The 27235-nt window shown below is 35.6% G+C and overlaps 1 protein-coding gene across 1 annotated transcript in view; it reads right to left on the reverse strand.

Annotated features, from left to right (window-relative positions):
- NCAM2 (neural cell adhesion molecule 2) overlaps window positions 1–27235 on the reverse strand; it is a 2742482-nt gene that overhangs the window by 2656146 nt on the left and 59101 nt on the right. Inside the window, exon 3 of the mRNA XM_044072021.1 lies at window positions 13830–14036. Coding sequence (XP_043927956.1) covers window positions 13830–14036 — 207 coding nt within the window. The remainder of the gene's footprint in view (window positions 1–13829; window positions 14037–27235) is intronic.

Raw genomic sequence — 27235 nt, forward strand, 5'->3', positions numbered from 1 at the left:
TATACACATACATCAACATTCTTAAATACAACACATACACAATTTTTTTTCCACAATTTTCATGCCCATCATGTTTATTAAGTTACATATGAACGTTTTTATTATGTTTTTATATGGCAATGCATGCATTTTGTATATATATATATACATTCATTCTTATAGAACAATATACTATACACATATACATTTTTTATATATACATTTTATATTACATATTATGATTTATAAATATATGGATTTAATTAATTAATATTTAATATTTAATGTTTTAACATTTAATATTTGTTATTGATTAATAAGTATATTTATGCATAGTTCTTGTATAAAATATCAGAGTGAATATATAAATATGTACATACATTTAACAATGAAATTTGATATAACATACACATATATATATATGTATATATTTTTAGTTATATATATATTTTTTCTATGATATGTTTAATTTTATTGGTTTTAAATCCTTGTTGCAGTGAATTCAATGGGCATTTAGTTAATTTAATTGATTGCATTTTTAAATAATTTGATTAACACAATTGGTAATAGGATAATGAGTGTTTAATCTTGTATAAAAATGCATTATGTGTTATTTGAGGTCTGAAGAAACGTTTGTTAGAACGTGAAAGCGCTAACCGATTTTATTTATTCAATAAAAGAAGCTTGTTATTGGCTATTATTGTTGTTTTTTACAAGTTAATGCCCAAATATTCCCTTTATGTCATTTATGCTGCATTAGTTTCTTGAATGTATTAGGGCATTCAGAGCAGATGAGGTTTTTCTTCATTTCACTTAAGGAGATGTTTATTTCCTTGGCAACACCATCTCCACTTAGCTTCATAGATCTAGGATGGCTCAACATTCCAAAGGGCATTTATGTAAACTGGGTGTTAATGTGTCCAGTTCAATCAAACAAGACTCTTCTTTAAGTGGATTCCCCTATTTCACATTTAGATTTATTTTTCAGGAACACCAGAATAAAATTATTCCCCCGGCATGTTTTCCTTGTATTTCATGAAGTGTCCAAAATGAGCTTAGCCTGGGTATATCTCCTCACTCTTTCCATATTGGCATAGCTTCTGGCCTGGGTAGGGTGAGTCAATCAATTGAGGTCATAAAGAGGATTGGCATCAGTCTTCTAATGCCTTTTTGAAATATATATGAAAGGTGTTCCAAGACATTAATTTCTATTTCTTTTTCAGGTGTGATACATTTGGTTATATTTGACCATTCCTACATTTTGCTAGCAAGGAAGAAAGCATCAATTCAGCCTAATAGTCTCAGTTTTGGTTTATATCCATCATCAGTTGTCGTCATCTGGAGAGGCTACCCAGGTCTGCTGTGTTTTCAGTTTTTGATTAAGTTTCAAGAGCTGACTCGTTAGATTGGGACTACATATTTGATATAATTTCATTTAGGAGGTAATGGCATTGGGCTTTCAGTGACTCCTGTCTGATATATTGTTTCTGGCTCAGACTATTTACCCCAGGACCATCATTTCTTGGTCATCCATCATCCAGAGGCATTATTAATCCAAAATGACATTGGCTTGAGTGGAAGATGTTAGTACAAAAATTTGGGTACGATGAGATTGGACAAGCTGGCCCAGCCTTAGAATTTCATATCACTGACCACTTGGGCTTGCAGAACAGACATATCCTTCAATTCGTGATGGATGGTGTGTATTTTTCTAACACTGGCCATGATTTACTGAACTTTAATTTTTCATTGTTTCTTCAGAAGTTGTTGCAACTTAGTGTATCAAAAAAAAATTCCATTTAATTTTGCTTTCTTTTATGTTGCAGGTTGTGCCAAAAAAGGGGAGAACTGTCAAGAGTCCTCCTAAGCTCATGGAAGGCAATATTTCTCCCCTTTTGTTTCCTCTCTTCTTTGCTAGGTCTTCTAGACCATTTATTTTTTATTTTTTGGAGTTTGTGGGTATGTGTGGGTGGAAATGCTGTTTTCCTGTGTGTACAAGTGCCAAGAGGTTATAGAATGAACAAGGTCTCTGGGTGGGTGGCTCTTCATGCCACCTGGTGGAAAATGGCTATATTGTTGGGTGGATATACTGTTATTACAAATGTATTCTTTGCAGGACATTCAAGTATGGTTATATTCAGTAAAGACCATTGCAATGGCAACCTGATAAGGTTATTTGTGCTTTAAGTCAATTTCACACAAATGTCCTTCATGTCAAGCAGTTGTTTGTGCTGAATCCATGAGATGGAGTATGTTTCCAAAATATTTAAACATGGTTTAGGAAAAGGATCACTGGATTTTGGTGAAACTGAGAAGTATTGCCCTCCCTACGATTTCCTGCAGTTTGCTAATGGGGAGGCAACATCCTCCTTGCTTTCCTGGGCTTTCAGAGATATTTTGTTGGAATTTGTGAGTACAAGCGAGTGTAGATTCTGTACTTCAGTGGGCACAAGTGGCAAGTGCTTTTTGCACGGACAAAGTCTCTAGGGCAGGGGGTAGGTTCTTTATAGCCACTGGTCAGAGGCTATGTTATAGATTGGTTAGATATAGTGTCAATGAATATTTATTCTTTGCATGTTATTCAAATCTGGTTATATTAAACAAAGAAGGAAAGAGGGCCATAATGGCAGTGGGGTGTGGTTATGTTTTAAGCAGATTTGGCAAAATAGATTAGATTGTTGGCACTGTACAGAGTTAGAACTTTCTAAGTTACTTAGAATGTTTCTCAGTGTTTAATATTTTCTAATCACACTATTATTTAAATACTTTGAGTAAAAGTGGAATAGTATCTCACAGATGAGTCTTTGAGCACTTGTGTTAAAGGTATGGTCCTTGGCATTATGTCATATGATTGGATATTAATTCATCAACTACACTCTGCAAACAGATATCACAATCCGATGCCACACAGAGCAGCTGTAAGCATATTTAAGCAGCACAGCACAGATTGTGATTTGTAATGCATCTCATTACTTTTTTCAGTTAATGAAGCAAATTCCTAAAAAAAGTGTTTTGAAAGAAAAACATAATTTATATCAACTGATGAAATAGCATGATTGTGCATATTTATATATTTCACATTTTCATTACGGGATTCATTACTAAACTTTCAAAACTTGCCTGAAAGGAGCAAACCCGTTACATATTTTGTTTCTGCAAATTCTTATTGTGGCAGTAGCAATCTCCTGCAAAATTAAGAAACTCAACAAAGTATGGTTATTGCTATCATAAGAAATTTTGATAACAAGCAAATATTTTTTAATGTCCGTTACTACAGTAATTATTAATCAACCTTTAAAGTTATCACCCACAAAAGTTTTCATACTGTTATTAATGGAAAATAACATTAATGATTCTTAGCATTTCAATCACATTTCATTAAAAAATACCTATAATAGAGGAATAACAATACTGCAATTCTTACAAGTTATGAATATTAAATTAATTCTTTCAGTTTAAGCTCTGACTTTACCTTTTTGCATTCGCCTCAGAGAACACACTGTGTTAATCTCTACTTGTTTGAGTTTTATGAAGCATAACAGAAATCATCATAATATATATCAGCTGAGCCATTATATACACCTACAAATGTATTTCACATGGCAATTTGCATTTTAAATGTTATACAAGACAACACAGAGGCAGTATTATTATTGTTCAAATATAAAATGGTTGATTGCCCATATCATGTTTGCCATACTGAGATGACAAAATGCATTACATTTTACCAGAAACAGTATATGTTAACTGCTAGACTGCATCGCATAAAGCATAAGTAAAAATACAGCGTTGACAGCAACAAAAGAAAATTAAATTACAAAATTCATCTGTAAAGGGATATCCTATGTTTCATAAGCTAAGTGAATTATAAAGTATGTTGTTTTAATAATAAGATCATAAAAGCTAAAGTCAGGAAAGAGATTATCTAGCTCTACTATTTATAAAGAGGGCTTTTGACAATTCCTTGTTATTATTAAAAGAACTGAAGTCATTAATTCCACATGTGTATTTTCATTTGCATCTGCTTTTGCATTCAATTAATGGGTGGTGCGTTGTAAAATAACTTTTTCCTTCTTGAGAATTTATGTTCGAACTTGGAATCCAGTTACGCTGTGCAAATATCCATATGACACATTTAGATGTCAGTGGAGAACCATAAATTATTAGCAGCTTTTCAGAAAAAATAAATTCTAAAGCTGTCTTCCTTGTCTCCTCTTTCCTGGGAATGATTAATTGTATAAATGTATGAATTTTTATCCAGCAGGAGATGATATTATTAAAAGGATATTTTATAATTCTTTATCTCTTCTATGTATCCATCTTTATTACATTAGTTAATAAACTGCACTAAATGCAGATCTACAAAAGCAGGTCACCAGCTCGCACTATCACTTATTACAAAGTCAAATACCTGTGTTATACAGCTTCACTGTAAGATGATTTTTTTAAAAAACAAACCAAAAAAAAAAAAAAAAAAACGCTCAGACGAAGACTCCATCTTGATGCTGTGCCCAATTAAGCACCGTTATGTCTGAGCTGCTGTTCTCTTATACCTTCTTTGTTTTAGAATGTGATCTTTGGATTAGTTCTTCATTCAAAGGCACTAGTATCTCCATACACAGCAGCAGGTTGACATATCACGTAAACTATTCACTTTAAAGGTAGTACTAGGCCACATTCTCCTTATCTCTGCTTCTTCTTCAAGGCCAGCATATCCACATACCTTTACAGAATGCAGGACAATACGTTTGAATAACATCATATCTTGTTCATTGTGTGTGAATGCCAGCATTCAAAACCCTCATCTTACAGCCTCTTCATTCTATTTATTAAGTTTGTATCATTGCTAGGCTTGTAAGAGCCCAGGGGCCATTAGCCTAGTAACCTCCTACTGCATCGGTCAGTTTCTGGCTCCCTAATTTTCCTTATAAGAATGCAGACTCAAGAATGCTATACATCACTCCAGATGCACTTTTACCAATGCCGCATGCTATGGAAGGTGACCTTAGGTCTGATGTCAGTCTTCATCCGTTTAGTATGCAGAGTTACAGCACTTTCTATTGTCCTTTCACAAGACATAGCATGAGTATCTTACTTCACATACACCTTTTTCCTTTATCTTGCTTAGGTGCATCACAATAAGATGACTTTTTGAATGCGGTCTTACTTTTTCCTTTAATGAAAATAATATGGCAGGATTTATTTTTATTAAGTTAGGATTTGTTGAACGGATGGAGGAAAAAGATGAAGAGTAAGAATGAAAATAAAAAACAAACAAGAAAGAGTTGTTTTGCCTGAAAGATGTATGGAGGTAGGTTTTTGTGTGCAGTAAGCAAAACTGCATTATTATGGATGATGGAATGAGACAGGTTATTGTTTACAGCATGCAGGAGTGCATCATTGGTCAATTTTACTCTTCAGTATTCAGTTAATCACAGTTATAGTTACTCTTCAAACTGGATGGCTAATGTGTCCTTTAGGTGCTGCTGACATGTAAATGGAAGTACTTGCCACTGTGGAATATTGCCCGTTTGTATTAGTTTTGTGGGGGGGGAGCAACAGCATCCACTGTTGTCAGTATGTGGCAGTCCAACAGTATGGCTAAACTATTTTGCCTCCCAGTAAGGCTTACCATACTTATTAAAAGAAAATCGGTAGCACATACATATACTGACCTACAGAGATTTACATTTTTCCCAAGGATATTAATATTACCAGCATTTTCATATTAATATCAAAAACTTAAGAAATGTACCTAGCATGGTGACTTTAGCGAAATGACATGGTTTAGTTTATGTGCACATTGAAACTTGCATGGTGAGAGGCAGAGGTCATAATTAATTGAAAAGTTTGCAGAAGGTTTTAGAAATTACAAAATATTTTCCATATCTGAATTCATAGTATAGACAATGAGCATTATAGTATTGGATAGCGGGGTCTATACAAGCAGTGGATACTAAAACAAGAAATGACAGTAAAAACGTCATGAACAATAAGCACATTCAGAGACATGACCATTTGTTTTAGGTAAAGTTATTAAATGTAACAACGCTTTAATACTGGGACTAATATTTCATGAACACTACTAAGTATGCACCTGTGCACATACAGGATGGTAGTAAAAATTATCCAAAAGGAAAAGGTTAACATGTAGACATCTTGTAATATTATTTGTTTTACCCACAATTGTTAAATATTAGTGATATTTGTTTATGACTAGCAGTATTTCATGACTCATACACTAGACAGCAGCTAGTAACCTCCCCCGAGGAAGTTGACTTGATTTTATATATACGCAAAATGCAGCCATCGCTGTAGTAATTGATTTCCAAAGGTTATGAATATTATTAAGTATTTTCCATAGTTTCATTTATAATGAAACATGGAGTTTGATATTGTCATGTGTAGGGTTCTATGCAAGCCAAGGATGATAGACAAAAAAATGACAGTAAAATTATTCATGGAAGTTAAAGTGGTCTAAAGTTATAACTGTTTGCTTTAGGTACACAATATTAATGTTAGCAGTATTCTAATATTCAGACTAGTCTCTCAAAAACTGAAGGTCTTTCATTAGCAAGCAAGATGGCATTTGGAAGGTGACATAACATTTTGCATTAATGATCAAAATGTCACTGGCAAAGTGTAATTATTTGGTAGGCAGTTGCATGAGATGTGCAGAGCTGCAGGTATTAGGGAGTATATACAAGTTGTTATAAAACTATCATTGATTTTCTATATTTACATTATTGGATTATGATGCCTTGCAGTTGAGAGAAGCACTTAGAACTCATGGGTTTTAGATGAAAAAAAAAATGACACTTTAATGCGGTGAGTAATGTGAAATATCAATATTTGTTTGGCAAAATATTAATGAATAATTGCTCATTTTTTATGTGACCTACGGGTGAAAATATATCTTCCATTTTATACACATTAAGGCACGTAATTTTGCTAGTATAATTGATATCTAGTAAGCATGGTTTTGCAGATTAATATTTCTGTGTTGAAATAGTGCAAACTACAATATTCGAAATTTGAATGGAATGTGCGATTTCATAAAAAGCAGTGTGCTTACCGGTCTTGCTATATCTCACTAGAAAACTCCTGGAAAGGCAAACAGTTCACACTCTGATATATTTTATCATCTTACACAGTTGCACAAAAATCACCTTGTGTTTAAACATAATATTAATACATGTTTACAGGTTAATTACTACTTTTCTGTAATAAATTGCAATATGAATTCAGCATCACCAGACAGATTTTTGATAGACAACCAGTTCATAGCTGATAGCTTGCTCAACAACTTTTCATGCTTTGTACTTTTATTTGTAAATTACACTGTTTGTAAGATACTGCAAATCATATGACATGCTAGGTTAGGTTATCTGATTCCCTGTGCAGTTCTCTGATCTCAATGCCCCTCAAATCATATGTAGAGGAGCAAAAATTAGAAAGGTCCATTTAAAGTGTAGGACCCAAAAAAGGTCTGTTCAGTTATTTACTAACAATCAGACATTTGGCAAACTGCTACATTTAAAACACCATGCTTAAAGCAGTTTAACACTTCACACATTATATATGAAATAAAATGTAGTAGTGCTAATCATTTCTGTATGCAAACACTACACTAACACACCACTGGCATCTGCCATTCTTGTCCATAGCACCTTACACCTGGGACAGCGTCTTCCTTCTCCAAGCTCTAACTATGTCTCTGATGTGTGCTCTTAATAGAGCAATTTGAAGAAAAACACTTAAGCAGTTTCCTGGCATAAACAAACTTTTAAAATCAAAAGGATTATTTAGCTTGCTTTTGCACAGGGCCGACTAACTTAATGCACAAGGTTTGACATGGAGGTCATATTAGAACATCCTGTATCTGAACTGGTTAACTATCACAAATCTGTCTGGTAATGCTGCATTTATGTTGCAATTTATTACAGCTTTATTAGAAAGGCTCATTCAGACTCTGCTACACTTTGCTGTGAAGGAAAGGTTTGCTTGCTTTTTATTTATTGTATTTTGTATTAGTTTACTGCATTTTTATATTTTGAATACTGTGATTTGTTTTCTTTACCTTGTGTTTTGCTTGTATTCTGCTTTTAACTGCATATTAAAACTTCAAATGACACCACAGCTCTGTATATTGTGAGTCACTGTCTTTCTAGTTGCCTGCCTTATGTTAATTTGACCATATATCTCATTTCCTCTCTGCTTTCATTGGCTTGTGTGAGTAAGCACAAAATTATCATTTTGTGAAATCACTCCCCTTCAACTATTTAAATTTATTGGCCATTCTACTGTATTCCATAGTACCGGAATACAAAAGTGATCACCCATTTTCAATCTATCTTGCTGTTTTAAAAATAGTGACTCTCCACTAAAACTTAACTTTTTAGACAGGTAAAACTTAAGTTACCTACTTTCACATCTAACATCACTGGTGCACACTGCAGTGTTTAGGATAAACCATTTTTTTTTTCATCTTAGCTTTAAGGATCCCTGTGACTATCACTTGGTCTAATACCTGCTGGAAAGCACTAGGAAGCCTTAAACTGATACAAGCACTCAACTCTCATTAATAAGGAGAAATTAATCATAGGCACTAAACAGCCTATAACTGCAAGGTAACTTGCTAAGGTAAGGGAAAACCTCTCCTGTACTTTTCAAATAAAAAAAAAAAAAGCACCAAACCAGACATGTCCAAGGGTCAGCTACCGGTGATTTCTCCTGTCCACCTGGTGAATCTGGGCATACTGGGGCAATACAGCAATTGCCTCATGTACACAGACAACCCTTTCCTCCTACCACCCAAAACTACAACCTGTGAGAGATGCACTTACATAGCCAAACTGGAAGCAAAGCTCTCTCCAGCTAAGATTGTGCTAGACAGTCAAGAGGATGAGGTTAACACCTGCACTACACCTCAAGCAACACATAGCCCTTCAAAACCCAAACCATAAACACCCACACGTAGCAATACTAAACCCACATATGCGGAGGCCCTTAACATTAACCTGCCCAAGCAACAAAGACCTCTGAAGCTGAAATGCAAACATACACCAGTCACAACCAAAGTGACACATAGCTCACAACACCAGTGTGCCACCCAACAACAGCCCCTGAGGCAAGACTACATACCCAACACTTTAGTCATAGGTGACTCTATAGTCAGGCACACTGATGTCCCACTCACCAGGCTGAGCAAGGAGAAAATTACAGTCATCTGCCTGTCGGATGCCAGGATCCGCCACATAATGCATGCACTCAAGTCACTCAACAAGTACAAATATGACTCTGTCATTCTCCATGTTGGAGTGAATGACTTGAGATGTACCTCCCTGGACTACATGAAAAGAGACATGGAAGATATCTCGGATCATGTGGCACAGGCAGGTATGACCCTAGCTCTGAGTAGCATCCTGCCTTCACCCAAAATGATACCACAGTATAAGGACAAAATGATTGACTTCAACAATTGGCTAAGCTTCTGGTGTCATTCAAAGGGGATCCAGTATCTGTCTGCCTTGGACGACATGATCGACAGACCACGATGCTTTGCCAGAGATGGTCTGCACCTGTCGCTCCTGGGATTCGGGTTACTGGCTTAGGCTCTTGCCACCCCCATAGTGCCTTTTTTTAGGCAAAGTTCAAAGGACAAAACCACCACCGTAACAGGTACAAGCATGCAGAATCTGAAGGTAATGCTACTCAATGCTAGAAGTCTAAACCTCAAAATGCACTCTCTCGAGGTGCTCCTAAAAATGGAGAACATCGATATTTGTGCAGTAACTGAGACCTGGTTCAAGACTCCAGAGAACACCCCTGCAATACCAGGCTACAACTCTTACCACACTTTTCAGCCACCAAACCAAGACCGAAACACTAAAGGTGGAGGAGTGTCCATATTCACCAAGGATATTCACACCTCCAGGCTAGTTGCCTAACACAATGCATCTGAAATTTTCCAGGTGCAACTAACACTAAACTGCTACATATCCCCCACCATGCCCCAAGATTCTCACAACACCTTTCTAAACATACTGTAAAATATTAATATACAACCAAACACCCTAATACTGGGTGATTTCAACTACCCTGCCATTAACTGGGAAAACTACTCAGGTACCAACACCTTTTCCCAACGGTTCTTGGAATTCATAAATTCCATTGCCCTGGATCAACTAATCCATCGTCCCACCAGGAACTCCAATATCCTAGACCTTGTCATTACCAACATGGGAGATAGATGCTCCACACCAGTGGTCACGCCCTCATTGGTCAGGTCTAACTATAAGCAAATCACCCTTGACATCCACATCCCACCCCCACTCCCCAGTAAGAAAACCTCTGTAAAAAACTTCTCCAAAGCCAATTTTATGCTACTTAAGTCAGAAGTGACAAACTACATGGCACCCATGCAGACGGGAGCTGAAGTTTCGACTGTTGAATCCTACACTAAGGCACTGTATGAGCACATCCACTCGTGCATGAATCGAGCCATCCGAAATAGAACCAAGACACTCTCCTCCAAAAAAAACTAAGCCAATCTGGTGTTCCCCCTGCCATAAACAAACTATACAACAGAAGGAAGAAACTGTTGCAGAAAAGAGGAAAATCCCAGGATGCAAAAACTCCCTTACCAGCCTCAGTAAGAAGCTGAGATCCCTCATAAAATCCTTGAAAGCTAGTTACAAAAATAAAATTGCCAAATATTCCAAAGACAACCACAAGGCATTCTATACTTATGTCAAGAATCTAAATGGCTATGCTCAGATCTGCTCTGAGCTACAACAGAATGGCATTATATATACTGATCCCTAGGATATTGCCAATATCCTGACAGATCGATTTAGTGCCAACTTCACCCTCCTCTCACCCTCTTAAAAGCCCATCTCAATACCAAAAGATTGCCAAATTCTGGAAATCATGGTCACATAGGTAGAAACCGCACTCTCCAAAGCTAAGAACCAGCTTCCATGGGACCAGATGACATCCCGGGCTGTGTACTACATGAACTACAAAATTAATTGGCACCTCACCTAAGTGTCATGTTAAATCATAGCCTCACCTTAGGATTTGTGCCTACTGAGTGGCGCACAGCTACACACACCACAAGGGGGGATCCACCTTGGATCCCGGGAACTACTGTCTCATCGGTCTGATGAGCTTGATGTGTAAGGGCATGGAGCGTATTATCATGGAACTTATAAACAAAGGCATTAGCAACTTTCAAACACTGGACCCCACCCAGTTTGGGTTCGTGAAGGGCCGATCTTGTCTCTTGAACCTGATTGACTTCTTCGAATCAGTCTACAGAGCTGTGAATGAGGGTAGGGGCATCCACACAGCCAATCTGGATCTTGCCAAGGCCTTCGACACCATCCCCCACACTGGAATCATAGATAAACTTACTAAGCTGGGCATTAATCCCTACATCACTCGATGGGCTGCCAACTGGCTTACTGACAGAACCCAGACTGTAAAAGTAGCCAACTCCAAATCCAGCTCCAGACAAGTGACAAGTAGAGTACCTCAGGGTTCAGTCCTGGGACCGCTGTTGTTTGCCATCTACTTCTCTGAAGTACAGGCCAACACTAAGGGACTCTGACTAACAAAGTTCACAGATGACTGCAAATGGGGAGCCATTATTGAATCCCCAAATGATGTGGATATTCTACAAAAGGGCCTTACAGAAACAGATGCTTGGTGCCAGAGCCATGGGCTCAAGCTTAATGCCAAGAAATGTATAGTAATCCCCTTTGAGAAAAACCATGTACCCATGAATTACCACATAGGTGGCAGGACACTAATCACCGAAAGTGTGATGAGAGACTTAGGGACACAGGTGGACAGTGGTCTCACCTTCGATAACCACATCTCCACAACAGTCAGGTAATTGCTCTATGTGGCACACCTCATCATTAAGGCCTTTTCATCTAGAAAAAAGAGATCATTGTCCCACTGTACTTATCCCTCATTAGACCTATTATAGAGTACAATGCCCCATTTGGTATGTACCTCACAAGACATCTGCAACAGCTGGAAAGGCTGCGGAAATACCTCACTAAAAGAGTCACAGGCCAAAAGCAGATGCCCTATGCTGACCATCTAAAAAAACTCCAGCTATACTCTGTGGCATATCATCTACTCAGAGGCAATCTCTGCTTAACAAACAAGGCCATGTCAAACTCCATGCTGTTGGACATGCTCCACTTAAACAATTCCCAATCCCTCAGACCAACATGCTCCAGGGATCTAAACCTTGTCATCCCAGTGAACAAAACATGCTGGAGGGATAGGTTCCCAACCCAGAGACTCCCCATACTCTGGAATAGACTGCCCATACATGTCAACCAGAGCACCTCCTAGGCCCTCTTCAAAAGGAACCTTGACAATTGGATGGGAGATAGGAAATTCACCCCTGGGATCACGTCAATTGCCCTGCTTGACAGGGGTCCAGGGAAGTAAATATTGTGGGAAGAAATATCCGGGGAAATCTTTGGTTAGGCTTGTATAGGCCCTAGGGCCGATAGCCTAGTACCAACCTATGAACCTATGAACCTATAAGCAGTGAGGTACATTGTCTAAGATAGTTTAGTGTAATTAATGTTACTTTCTTATAGAAATGATGTATGTATTTCTATTAATACAGTTATGTATGTATTTCCCATGTATCTTCATGCCACTGAGACAATTACCAAGTTGTCTCTGTTTTAAAATGTTACTTTGTTTAATAGTTAGCTGATCCATCAATAAATAACATGCTTTAACCCCTGTTTAACCCAGCTTTTTTTGTGAGATACAATTAAGATCTCATGAAATTCTTCGACTACAGTCTTATTTTTTAATCATGTACATGTATTTATGCTTTAACAGAGTTACTTAAAAATAAACAAAAAGTCTCTATTTGCACAGAAAGTTAAGTATACCCATAACAGGTGGGGATGGCAAAGGTGCTAGAATTCCTCTGTGGAGGGTTTTAACATAAGAGTGTGTACTTGATTGGGACTTTTCTTTGTCAAGTCACAGCATGGCAGTAGCTAGTTTTGCAAATCCCATAGCTACTGCTGAAAATATGTTAGAGACTCCCTTCCAGAAGTGTTAAAACAAAATTTTGTAACTCCTTACACTTCTAAAAGTAAACTGATTCAAACAAAAACCAATGAATTCTGAAACATAATATTGCAATTTTTCAAGTGTTTTAACATGAACTTCATTCTCTGCATCCTTAGACTGAACAACCTTGACCCAACACCCATTTTACTCATAAATACTGACTCTTGAGACAACTGCAACTTAAACTAAAAACAACTCCAAAATACTACAACCTTGAGCTTAGTAAATAATTCAGCAGAATACTGTCAGACATTTCATTTAATAGTTTTTTTATGTAATTATTTATATAGCAACAATATTTTATAGCAACAACAAAACAGTGCAGTGGAAAAAATACAGTTTTTGAGACGTATATAACATAGAAGGTAGGAATTTCTTTATATCATCTATTTATGTTGTTATGACCAAGCAAGTAAAAGCATAAATGAGGAACAGGTGTCATGAGTGTTAAACAGTAAGAAAAAGTAATATGAGTCAGTCTTATAATACACACTGATAACAATCTGTATACAGTTTAATTTTATGACAATTATTGTACATTAATACAATTTACCCTTACAGTAATTTACCTGCTATTCAAAGATTAACTAGTATACAACTGTCTTTTCTTTTAAACTGAATATTTTCAATCATCAGTTATAATGGCACATATAAAATAAGAGTGATAAGTGTGATTGTAGTACATCAGACTCAAAGGGCATTCACTTTAAGAATACATTTTTACTTACCATAAATTTCCAGTACAACTGTAGCTTCTTGTGACTCTCCCTTTGAGTTGGTAGCTTGACATCTGTATATTCCAGAATCTTCCACATTTGCATTGTATATTGTTAGCCGTGACCTTATACCTTCTTTTTGCACTACAACCCTTTGACTGGAAATAATCTTCTCTCCTTGTGGATTATACCATTCTATTTTATCAGGTTCTCCAATAACTGCAAAAAATATATACAGATTCCTTTAATTTCTGCCACTGCTAAATAAGAAATAGTAAATATAACAGACAAGTTTGGTTGACTATTATGTTAATTGTTACAATCCATTTCATGTATGTCACATAGTTACATAAAGAAAAAATGGGTACTTAGACAACACCTAGAGACATTTATATAAGAACATGTATTACACCATAGTTATTAAAATTAAATTACATTCAAGGGTGTATGTAGCTAGGCATACTCAGTGTACTCAAGTGAGTACATTTTTTTCTGAACATCTCTCAGAAACTTCAACAATCAAACATCACAAAATGATTAAAGCTGTCTAATCGAATATTTATAGTATAGAGGTATACAAAGAATGGTTGTTTTGAAGGAATACACCTCTAAAAATAGCTTTTTAGGAGTACAAACAATAACTGTTGGAAACAACATGTCTCCTTCCTATCTGTCTTGGGGTAGCATTTTCAGTGTTGAGTGCATTTTTAAAGTGATAGATGAGTGGTAGGGGCAGCAACATTAAGTCTGAGTACAAAATTTAGACTTCTGGCTACACCCCTGATTACATTATATGCAGTTTCATGTTGTATTGTGCAGCAAATTGGATCTTTATAACGGGATTAATCTATGTAAGAGCAAATTGCCTTCACAAAGATTGAACCATGATTACTTCCCATAAATTTTGACATTCTCTGTCATATTGCAAGCATAGACTGAAGGACCTTGTTGCAAATGTACAAAGGTAGTTTAGTGTAGTGTTACTGTGTGACTTACCATCTGTGTAACCATAATATATGACCTGTAAACAGCTGTCACTCCACTGGTTGCATCAAACTGAAATCCATTTTAACACTCCTGGAGCAGTACATTCAGATGAAGGACAATATCCAAAGCTATGGACTTACCATACAGGAAAAAGTTGGGAGAAGGAATCTCAATTTTACAAAATGCAACAATTAACAGTTAAGGAACATTGAAGAACAAAGTGCAGTTTCAGAACCACTGCATACTGTTTATGAATTACAGTCTAACAAGTGCACAGAGCAAACAAGTTGAAGGCTGACAACTGTGACATGAGGAATGGAGTCTGATGAGTACAGGTGCCATCCTCGCATGGAAAGTTGGCTATGTACTCATTTGGAAAGTTGGCTAAGTACTCGTGTGAAATGTTGGCTATGTACAATGTTACTCTAGTAGAATTTTGCGCACATCATTGCCTAGAACATTAAAGCACATCTGGTGTAAACTGGGTCTCTGCCTCTATGAACTATTTTAATAAATGTTTCTCTCCTCATATGACAACTGTTCACATGTGTATGTAGCCATAGTTAGCTACTCAGGTATTTGTACATACGGGCTGCATATTTCACATAACTGTACAAACACTTTTAAGAGACTGTATGTCTGTGTGTGTGTGCTGTTATCTAGAGCAGTGTATATATGATAAGGTTTTGAGAAACTGTATGCCTGTTGGTACAAGCTCATTTGATAAGAGACACAGTATACACAAAACTGAGACACGTAGAAGGCTAACCAGCACATATGATGCGTATTATGTTATTTCGTGCCCAGACACATACAGGCAAACACATATGCGTGCATGCATGCACACACACACACACACACACACACACACACACACACACACACACACACACACACATTAAAATAATGTTGACATTTGTGTCACATTCTGCAGTGCAGCAAACTGTGTGCCAAGCTGTCTATCTCCCTCACCTCGGATTTAGGTTGAGACTGGGAAGCACTGCACTCTGTATGAAATGTTCTGAGTAACATTTATCTTTCAAATGACTTGTGCATTAGAATTGCTGTCCTTCTCACTGTCTGAAAGCTGATAGAGTCACATGACAAGGGCCGTGAATCAGCCATTTTTTAATTCCTTTGCCTTGTTGAACAACATGATGCAGCAGAGGATTTTGCTGCTGGAGTTAGTGGTTTACCTAATTGCACATTAACAGTCGATGCTGGGAATATCAGAAGACAGTATGAATGACTCAAGAAGTCTGTCAATTATCTGAAGACTAGGAGATCTATTCCCATACTATTTGCCTGGATTTATGTTTCTGTGCCTATCCTGCAGTGAACCATGGTGTAAGGACTACACTTTTGTGGTACCACCTTCATATGAAAGCACAGATCAAGGTCCTACCTTCCTAAGCTAGTGGTAACTCAGGTGAAGATAAAAAAGTTAAATTTTTCTAAATAAGAAACAGAATTTTACTATGTTTTTTTGTTAACAAATTTCACATAATTGTTATAAATACTGCTTCTGATCGAGCATGAAAATAGGCCATGTCTAGTGGGATTAGCAGAGTCAACAAAAGTAAGCGGGTGAGTAAGTAAACTAATAATCAGAAATTTAACAAATAAGGATGTGGGACTATGCCAATACATGGTGCATACATCCATATTAATATACTAAAATAAACAGTGAGTTGCTTTGCACAGAAGAGATAACTAACCAAGATTAAGAGAATGTTACATTTACTGTTGTTTATTGAAAACAGTAGAGATTTGTTATTTAAACATAAGCATATACATTAACATTATAATTAAAATCAGAAATTCAATGAATAATAGATAAAAACACTCCATTATGTAGTAACAAATTAAATGAATTGACATACACATTCATCAATACTTTGCTCATGAAGTCAGAAATGATAAATTCCTGATGTACAAACTTATTTATATCTTTCCTTTTAAATATATGCCTTTATGGATATAAATTATATGTCTCTTATTAATACTCATTTATCCTATCTTGTATTTATATTTTGTGCACAGGTGCAACCTCCACCTGCACCCACCATGCCCCTGGAAGTTATATGTACTGTATGTATGTATCTGAGATCAGAAAACAGCAGGGTAAACTGAAAGAGAGGGAGAAGACCGTTTGCTGTCCTGAAAGTTCACCCTTATGAACTCTGAAAAACAGCATTTATTTTTGTGTGAGATGATATAATACTTAGCTCAGGGATCATATCCTTTCCTTGGTATTACTCAATCTTGGATGGTATATTTATTTAACCATGAGTGTGAATGATACAGGAGGGCTTGCTCCCTGCAAATAATTTGTTTTTTTCTTGCATGCTCTGAGATTATTTCTTGGTGCATGTGCTGTTCTTAGTTAATTGATTTATTTAGTTTATTTATTATTTACAACATTTTTTGTTATCTATCTTACATACATACATATAAATATGTTTAGCCTTCTTATATCACATTTAACCTTGACTACATTATTTTGTCATGCTCTTAACATCGAGGGAAGTCAAAAACCTTCATTTTTTTCTCTTTAGCATTGCCTTCTCTTTATATCTTCTTGAATTCACAAATGTAATGCATATATCTCATCCGTACTGAAAATACAGTCTTTCTATGATAGTGATGCCACAGGTTTCTTTATTGCATTCACTTACAGATTTTAACCTCCATTTTTTTTATATTTGCTGGTTTCCTTCATGCCATAATTTCATTTTTTTTTGTCTTTCCACTTTTCTCATTATTCCTTTATACTTTCTATGTAAAATTTTCCGCAAACCTTACATGTCTGTTTTAGGTTTTGTCATACATAAACCTTCTTTTAAGAATAAGAAGATACTACAGTTTGCATTATTCACATTTCACTTCTTTATCTGCTCTCTACATTACTCCTCAAAGAATTGGATCTAGACATAAAACCTTTCTACATACATTATGGATTAAATACACCCTCTCAATGTAACTTCTAATATTTAACAATATAGTTTTAATTAAATAAAAACTCTTACCCATGGCTAGTTTATAACATGACCTCAAGTGTACTACAGTTATTCACTATCTGTTATTATTTTTCCCAGTCAACTATGTGAGCACATTCCTAAAATCTGCATGTTTTGGTGAATTGTGCTAAATGCTTTGCAATTCTCTGAATACCATGTGTCTTACTGATTACTATTCCCTTTTACAGTGTTGAACACTCTGCTCTTAACACATAAAGGAATTTTATACGGCTGTTTTTCCTGCTTAGATGGGAACCATATGACCTGCAAATGTAACCAGTAGTAATGCCTGTATTGTTCAATTTTAATTTTCAGTGTTCAGTTTATCTTATTACACAATAGCAGTTGTACAATACAAGAAGTGGTAAGGGCTTAAGACCTTATGATCTAGCTTGATTTTTAGTTGAATCGTTCTGGCTTAAAATGGTCTGTGTTGGCCCAGCCATTATACTACCACTATTACTCAGGATGAGCTGTAGTTCATAGTGCACCGTTTATAACATTCACTATCACGAGCATTTACTAAATCATCCTTTAAAAAGCCTCTTGATCAGTGTCATTACTTACATTCTTGGAATGCCACAAAACATCTTCGATATATTTTGCTTTTCAACCTACAACAATCTATTTTAATATAAATTCTCAAGTCTCTTATCCAACCCATAGTTCATAATTCTTACTGATATTTTATGATTAATATAATTTAAGGTGATTTTCCTCCGGTTAGATCTGACATTTTTTTTCTTGTAACTTCTCTTAAATAAATACAGTCACTGTTTTCTTACAAATCTTTCATTTGTTTTGCCTTCCTCAAGAATGTATTCGCTGAAAAATTCATAGAGTACTCATAATTACCTGACTTTTAAACACCCTAAAAATGTACATAGTACATTGCATGTTGTGCTTACATCCTGAGTTTGGGAGAAAATAGATAAGTACATTTCTAACAATGTTTGTTAAGTATCTGTACTACACAGGCTCTTCATTTCTACATGTTTTACAGAAGGCTGTGATAAGTGGTTTACAGCTTTAAAACCTTAAAAACACATTCATGTTTCTAATCTTTTTCTCTGTAAGTGGTATTATAATCAGATAATACTCTCTATACTGTAAAGAATTATGATTTGGTCTCATCAATCATATATAATTATTTGGTTTGTTTAAATGCAATTTAAGATGCTCCACTGAAGCTTTACTTTCTATTACTCTCAAAGGGATATTTATAATATTCATGTATCAAATAAGTAATGATTTGGACATGATTGTATACCTAACCAAAATTATCTGTACTATGTCCCATCAAATGTAGAACTCTCCTTTATAGCATGCTTTAATACTTGACTAACTTCCATATTAACACATTCTACTTGACAATCTTCCTGCGTTACAGACCTACTTTTCTCATCTGAGCTAAGATATAGTTCTCCTTTGTGTTATCCTTACCCATCCATTATGTACGTAACTCTAAAAGTTACCTCCCATTCTTTTGTTAAACATATTTGCAATCTGGTTTCCAAACTTTTGTTTTTTCTTTTAATATTTTTTTCTTTATTTTCTTATTACTTTTTCCTTTCCCCTGTCTATGACATTAGACAGCTTTCATAAATATATATTTTTTGGTTAATATTCTGCTGTTTTTTTGGCTTTTAATAAGTGAATATTCCCTTCAGTAATTTCCCTTAAGTGCCTGCAACCATTTTGGTCATTCAGTACAATATATACTCAGGATAAGAAGACCATTGTTAAGTATTTCAAGGGTATCCGTAAATGTATGTAATAATTCAGGATTAGCATTTGTAATGCCTCTCTGTCTCTCAATTTCACCATTAAAGTTACACATAATGCATAATAATGTTCCTTAAATCATTCCTTGTAGAATGCATTCTGCCACATTACTAAGAATATTTATAACTTTAACCATCACAAATTTCTTTGCATTTCTGATATTATTTTTCCCCTTTTCATTCTCAAATTACACCTAACCCCTCCCACTCATTCAAGCAAATCACTATAATAAATTATCCTTTAACTTTTTTAAAAAAAAACTGCATCATTAGGCCACAAATATGTGCCCAGAAATATAAATAAGCATAGATATATCTTTTAATTAGAGCTGTAACATCCGGATATCCTTCTATTCTGATTTAACCCATGTACCAGTTTTTTTCTTTGATTTTGCTGTTTTCACTCACACAATACAGAAGTTACAAACTCTTACAGAAAACAAAGATTTTACTTCTCGAGTCACTTGTAGTGTTTTCATTCCTTTTGCTTTAGTAAGGTTGTTACTTTGTGGAAGCACAATCAATTATATTCCTATAAGCCATTCTGTTATCCCTCTCCTGTGAGACTCCTTTGTACTATAAAATATGGTGTTACTAGTTTATGCTACGTACCTTTTCTACTTTCCTCTCTCCTTCTTTTCACTTACTAATCCTATGTCTTTCTATAGTTTTTTCCTGCATTTCTTTGCATATTTCTATTTTTCAAAACCATATTCAGTTTCTAATGCACAACATATATGTTCTTTACTAAGCTTATGCATAATGCCTTCCTTATTAGTTTCAACACTTCTTATTGGCAAATATTCATTCTGTATACATTTGTCCTCTACTTTTACTCTTTCTGTCTGTTATTCTTCAGTTGCAACATGTTCTTTTTTCCTTAACATTCTCTATTGCATAAAAATAATTATGTTCTACACTGCATTTTGGCCAAACCTGAACCTCTTTGTTGTACCTTGTTGAATTTGAATGGAGCTGCTATTCAAAATACCCCTTTCACACAGGAATTGCATATTTAAGTAATTCTTTATAACATTTTTAAATGTTGTCCCTTTAAAGTAAATCTCACCTGTGTTTCTTTACTACTGCTATGTTATTAAAATGCAGAGTGTTTCTATATTTATTATTAATGCCCACCTTTACTTCTCTCCCTCCATTTCAAATGCCAAACCCCCCATCAGTGACAGAAAATTGTAGATGTGCTTTAGATATGTCCATATGTCCACAGTTTTAATCTAGAAAAAATTTGGTTCACTTAAGTCAGGTAAAAATACATTAAACATTTAAAACCAGCTGAAGATAAGTCATTATTTTATCTATATCAAACCAAATACCATACGGCAATTTCCTTTTCTTCTGATTTTTTTTTTATTCCAAAGCCTTCTTCTAAACCTCTTTGAGAAAGAAATCTGGGCAAAGTCATAAATAAAAGTGGGGCAAAAATCGAAAAATAGGGACAAATTTTAAATGTTGTTCTTACAAACTTAGAAAATTGATAGACTAACGTGTTTTTATTAGCATGGATTTTCTGAAGGGTATGGAATCTGAAAATCAAATGTCTCTCATTATTTTCTAACTTCGGTCTTTAATGATTTGCCACTAATTTTCCAGAAACCCACAACTTTATGAAAAATGGACCAAAAATATGAGGCAAAAATCTTGACATTCTGTGAAAATCTGTACAGTTGAGAGTTATGTTCAAAAACAAGCATCATATATTTCTTGAACATTCTAAATAAATTCAAAATCTCCTGTCATACACAGGTGGATCTAATAACAAAAATAATCACCCATACCAACAATCCCTACAATGAGCTGAACAGTATCAATACCTCTGCCACAATAAGGCACAGGTATGATCTCATATTAAAGAGCACACCCCTGTGCTGGAAGTCTAGTAGGCGCAGACTCTAAAATAATTGGAAAATGTTTCTCACACAAAAGAATAAACTGAAATCACCTAATTGTATAAGTGAGTTCAAAAAAGGACTGCAAACAGCTAAGGCATAAGATTAAAACTTGTAAAACCAGATATGCTCTGACTATCACAACTTCCAGAAAAGACAGCCATTAGCATTCTTCAGCAAAGTTAGGAATTTTAGATGTAGCTCCTAAAAATGTATGGATCTGATCTCAAAACTTGTCAAATATTTCAGCCTGGGGACAAAAATAGCAGACTCTGTGATAAACTTAGTTTCAGCTTCTCCCTGTGCTCTCCTACCTGATTGCTACCTTTAAAACTGAGCCGCTATATCTGCCCCATAATTACCTCTGAACCAATAATAAATGTCTTCTCCAAACTATAAATACTAACTCTACAGAACTGGCAGCACAACAGGCTATCTCCAGGTCAGTAATGAACACAGTTTCAAAGATCCCCTTGTATTTCTTCTCAGTGTTCACCTCTCTAGTGGACATGTGTATGTGAGAGATGGATAATGGCCATACTAGTTGTTGTTTGTCTTTCGGCTTTTCCTGGTTAGGCATTGCCACAGCGGAACTCTGGTCCGCTAATGTTTGGCAGTAGATTTTTCACAAATGCTGAGGTGCCAGCTTAACATTCAACCTTCAGTGAAGGCACACCCATTTACGCATGACTTTCAAAAGCCCACCCAACCGCGAGGAGGACATGCAGTCTCTACACAGAAGGCAGTCACTGCACTCTAGCCGAAAATCGAACTGGAGAACCTCTTGCTGTGAGGCAATAATGCTACTGCTGCACCACCACGGATGATAATGGCCATACTAGTAACTATACATAATGGTGGCCCTAAAACTAAAGAATTTCAAAATCAAATGGTCTCAACTGTAGTGTTTGCAAAGTAATGTAATACATAAAGATACAGGCAGACAACAGTTTCGCAATATGACCCATTTCGGTTTCATGAAAGGTAAAACTGCCCTCAGAGTTAGGTAGATTTCTTTGAGAATGTTACTGAAGAGCTGGACCATTGACAGATGCTAAACACTGCACTCATGATTCTGGCTATGTCCTTCAATACTATCCCAAAAATTCTAATAAATTTGAACATAAGATGCATTCTTAATAAAATACAGGAACTTCATGCAGCCCTATCTCTATACTCCCCTGACACAGTCCTCCTAACCGAAACCTGGCTTAAACCAGATATTGTGGATAATGAAATTCTTCTCACTGGCTATAACATTTACAGGCAAGACACAAAATCAAAAAGAGGTGGTGGTATTGCCTTGCTCTTCAAAAAACACCTTAAATAGATATTATTAACCATAATCCCCCTAATATCTCCAACTCAAAAATACTCTTGGCTAGAATAAAACTCAACCAAAATAAAAACCTTAACATCATTGGTACCTACATTCCACCTGGCGATAACATAGGCAAACACAAATCCATCTTACAATGGGCTATCAATAACCTCCCCCAAGAGACCATCACTGGGGACTTTAATATTAATTGGTACTCCTTCCACTCTGACCATCCAACTACTCATACAACCTGTACAGTTTCACCCAATTAATTCAAACCACAACAAGGTTTGATAAAGTAACTAAAAAGAAATTAGTTCTTGACTGGATTCTCACCAACTACCCCACTCTCTTTTATAATTTAGGTACACTTCCGACTCACTCAGTGACTGCCTCCCAACATATATTATATGTCACCAGGCGAATCCTGCAAAAAAACCCATCCACCAAATCCAAAACACCAAGAATTTCAGGTCTCAAGATTTCATAGCATCCCTTAAGCTCTGCAGTTGGAAACCCCTTAAAACTATATCCATAGACAGAGCAGTTGATTACTTTAACTCCACATTTTAAACATCCTCCATAGCATGGCCCCTATCAGAAAAGTACGATCAAAATCTAATTATTCCACCTGACTCTGTAAGCAGACTAAATCACTCCTAAGAGAAAGGGGCAAAGCATGGTATGAATGGACTAACAAAAAAGTCAATGGAGATGACCAAAAGTGCCTTCAACTAAGAAGCAAATCTAAAACCCAGATAAGACTTGACAAAAACAACTATTATACTAGCTTACAATCTAGGTACCAAAAAAAACCCCTCAAAAACTCTGGTCTACAATAAACAAATGACTGTGACCTGGTCAAACTAGGATCCCCAACCAACCTCCAGTAACCCCCTAGAATGTACTGCCACCCAGTTTAACAAATACTTCATTGATTCCATCAAAACCCTTACTAGCAAAAACTCCCCAACACCTCCACTGAACCTAACTTCTTGACTACATAAAAGCAACGCCTTCACCCTACAACCAGTCCCAACCCACACCATCCTCAAATACTTGCTCAGGCTAAAACTCACAACTTTTGGCAGCAGATAATCTCGCCACTGCATACATAAAGATAGCAGCCAAAGTCATCTCTTACCCAGTTTTCCTACTAATCAATCATTCCATATCCGAGCAATGCATCACCACCCTCTGGAAAATTGCACACATCATACTCCTACACAGTCCTTCCATCAACTTCTTCAACTATCTGTCCATAGCAATCTTATACCCTATGTCAAAAATCTTCAAAAGGTGCATTCACAAGCAAATACTTAACCACCTCCCAGACAGTAAACTACTCACAAATACCCAGCATGGCTTTCGCCCCAACCATAGCACCTCCACAGTCCTCATTATCTTCACCAACACAATCAATCAACATAGAAACAAAGGGGACCTAGTACCAGCCATCTTTTTAGACTTATTGAAAGCATTCAATATAGTCTCTCACAACAAACTGCTATCCGCTATCCAGGACTACCTCACTGATTGGCAAGAAGCTGTACAGTGGAACAATGCCCTATCACCCCTATTACATGTGACACTGAGCATGTCCCAAGGGTCTATCCTTGGCCCCCCTTCTTCTGGATCAAAATCTGATGTTTGACTTACACATTGCTCAAAAAATAAAAAAAGTCCACAAAAAATAGGAACCTTATAATCATGCAGAAATTTACGTAACCAAAAACTTTAACCACTACAACCAGAACCCATCTTCTGACAACTTTACGATATGCATCTCCCATTCTTACCAACCTTACCAAATCAAACCTAGCCAAGCTAGACAGCTGCTATAATAAGATAGCAAAACTTGCCACCGATTCCACTCCTAGAACACACCAGTGCAAAGCCCTAAGCCAACAATCTTGGCTAGAATTACCCTATTAACTCACCCTCACACAACTTTCTATCACCCAGCAAATGTTCCATGAACCTGAAAAAACACCAGCCCTGCAAGGCTCCCTCATCCCCATACAAGCTCCCATCCATTAAGATCCACGAACAAAGCTCTAATTAAGGAAACCAGAAGTAAAAATAGCTCAGGCGACTCTCTTTATTCCTCCTACTTTGCAGCCTGTGGAATGCCTTGCCATTTAAAATTAGAACAACAACTAACTTAAAAAAACTTCAAGCACCAGATTAAAAACCATCTCAACAATTCCTGGATTTGCACGTGATGAAAATTGGTAACACAACCATTGTACTATCCTGTGTTAATAATTTGATTTGCACATGTGATGAGCATGGATAACTCAGCCACATTACTATTTTATGCTAATTCCTTCTTTCTCACTGTAAACATTAAGCAGCATTTAATTCTACTGCATGCTATCACATTGCACATCATGTAAATGGACTTACATTGTTCACTCACTGTCTACATTTCACTATGTTATACTATTATAAGAACTGTCTTCCAGATGTAATGTATCTAAGGTAATTGTTCTTGTCTTTACTTTTTGTTTCTATCATTTTTGCAATGTAATATACTCTTAGCATTAGCTATGAATGTAATACTATGGGAACAAAATTACAAAATGAAGGAGGAGGGGTATATGATGCCTGAAGGGTTAAGAATGCCAGTTCTATTAATATATGTAGATTACATTATAATAATTGCAAAAAAATGGATAAAAGAAGCAATTTGCACAAATGAGTGCCTAGAGATGATAGTGCTGGCTTTAAATAAAGAGAAAAGTAAAGGTTTAGGTGATGTAGCAAAGAATGGGAGTATATGTTTTACAATGAATAATTTTGGCAGTACATATAAAATTTGGAAATAAGTATGTAAGCTAAATCCAATGGGGAAAAAACAACAGAAGAAGTAAAACAAGCCTGTCTTTTCTGGAATACATATAAATTATCATTTAGGGAAAAAGGCTCAGTACTGATGGGGGAAAAGCATAATTATCAAGTGCATTTATTTTGCCAAAAATATTTGAAAAAGTATTATTGCAGAATTTTTTTCCCCATTTTTATGAGGTTCTAGATTAAACCCAGTAAAAAGTGGAGTTTTGTATTTAAATAAAGAAGAAGGTTGTTTAGGGTTTATTAACCCAGAGGTATATGCTGCATCATTGCATTTGTACAAAGAAAGTGGATAAATGAAAAAGATGAGAGATTAGTAGTAAAATTATATAAATATGAGTATGAAAAATTTGAAGTATGGTAAAAAAGAGTCAAAGAGAAAAGGAGTGTATAAATGAGTAAATAACACATTCCCTTGAAAATAATTTTTGCAGCAAACAAAAATAGATGATATAAAAACAGAAAGAAATGTGTGGTAAAAAATGTAATGATAAAACCATGGTGAAATCTAAAAGATGAAAAAAATCAAAGCTATAAAAATAAGAAGCAAATAGTGTAATCAGAAAGTAGAATGTCAAGATATTTTGTTGAGACTGGTAATAGATAAATTTCCATTTAAAGGAAATATGCCATATAAGAAGAAAACTGATAGAATATGTTTACATTGTCAAGAAGAGCAAACTACGAACCTTGTGTTGTTGAAACGTAAAAGAGAGAAAAAGTTATGGAGAAAACTATGGAAAGAACATTTTTTGAAGATATTAAAGAAGTAGATAAAATAAACATGGATATGATTAAATATCAGCATTATAAGAACAGAAGTTAAGAATATGTTAAAAGAATGGATAAAAAGTTATTTTATGTTTTTTATGTTATATGGGTTATATGGAATCAAAGAGTAAATGAAATTATGTTTAATGGTAAATGGATTTTAGCAACAATATTAAGTAAAATCAGATGGTGGTTTTGGAGAAAAAAGTGGGAGGTCTAACAGGAATGACATTTTAGTATGATTGTGCCAGCAGATTTATATATATATATATAGGTCTACTTTACATTGTTGACTGTTGAGAAAGTTGGCTTTCATATGGTCGAGACCATATGACTGACTTTTGAAAAGCTGACCATGTAAACTAAACACATAAAACCAAACAAACACCTTAAACTGTTAGCAAGGGGGTTCTGCCCCCTGCACCCCCCTGGGGGGCTCCAGCCCCCACCATCCTGTAACTTAAATATACCAACTCCGAGATTGCAGTACAGTGTGGAAGAAGGAAATGTTCCTATTCCGCACTGTATGGAGATAGAGGTTCCCCATGGTTGGCTTTTCGAAAGTCGATCATATGGTCTCAGCCATATGAAAGTCGACTTTCTGAAAAGTCAACCATGTGAAGTGGACCCATATATATATATATATATATATATATATACATATATATATATATATATATATATATATATATATAGATATTTACACATATTGTAGACATGTAAATATTTGTAATTAGGTAAATATTTTGTAAATAACAGTTATTTTGTATAT

The sequence above is a fragment of the Protopterus annectens genome, chromosome 5.part0 (genome assembly GCF_019279795.1).
Source record: "Protopterus annectens isolate FY-2018-M chromosome 5.part0, PAN1.0, whole genome shotgun sequence".
NCBI classification, from domain to species: domain Eukaryota; kingdom Metazoa; phylum Chordata; order Ceratodontiformes; family Protopteridae; genus Protopterus; species Protopterus annectens.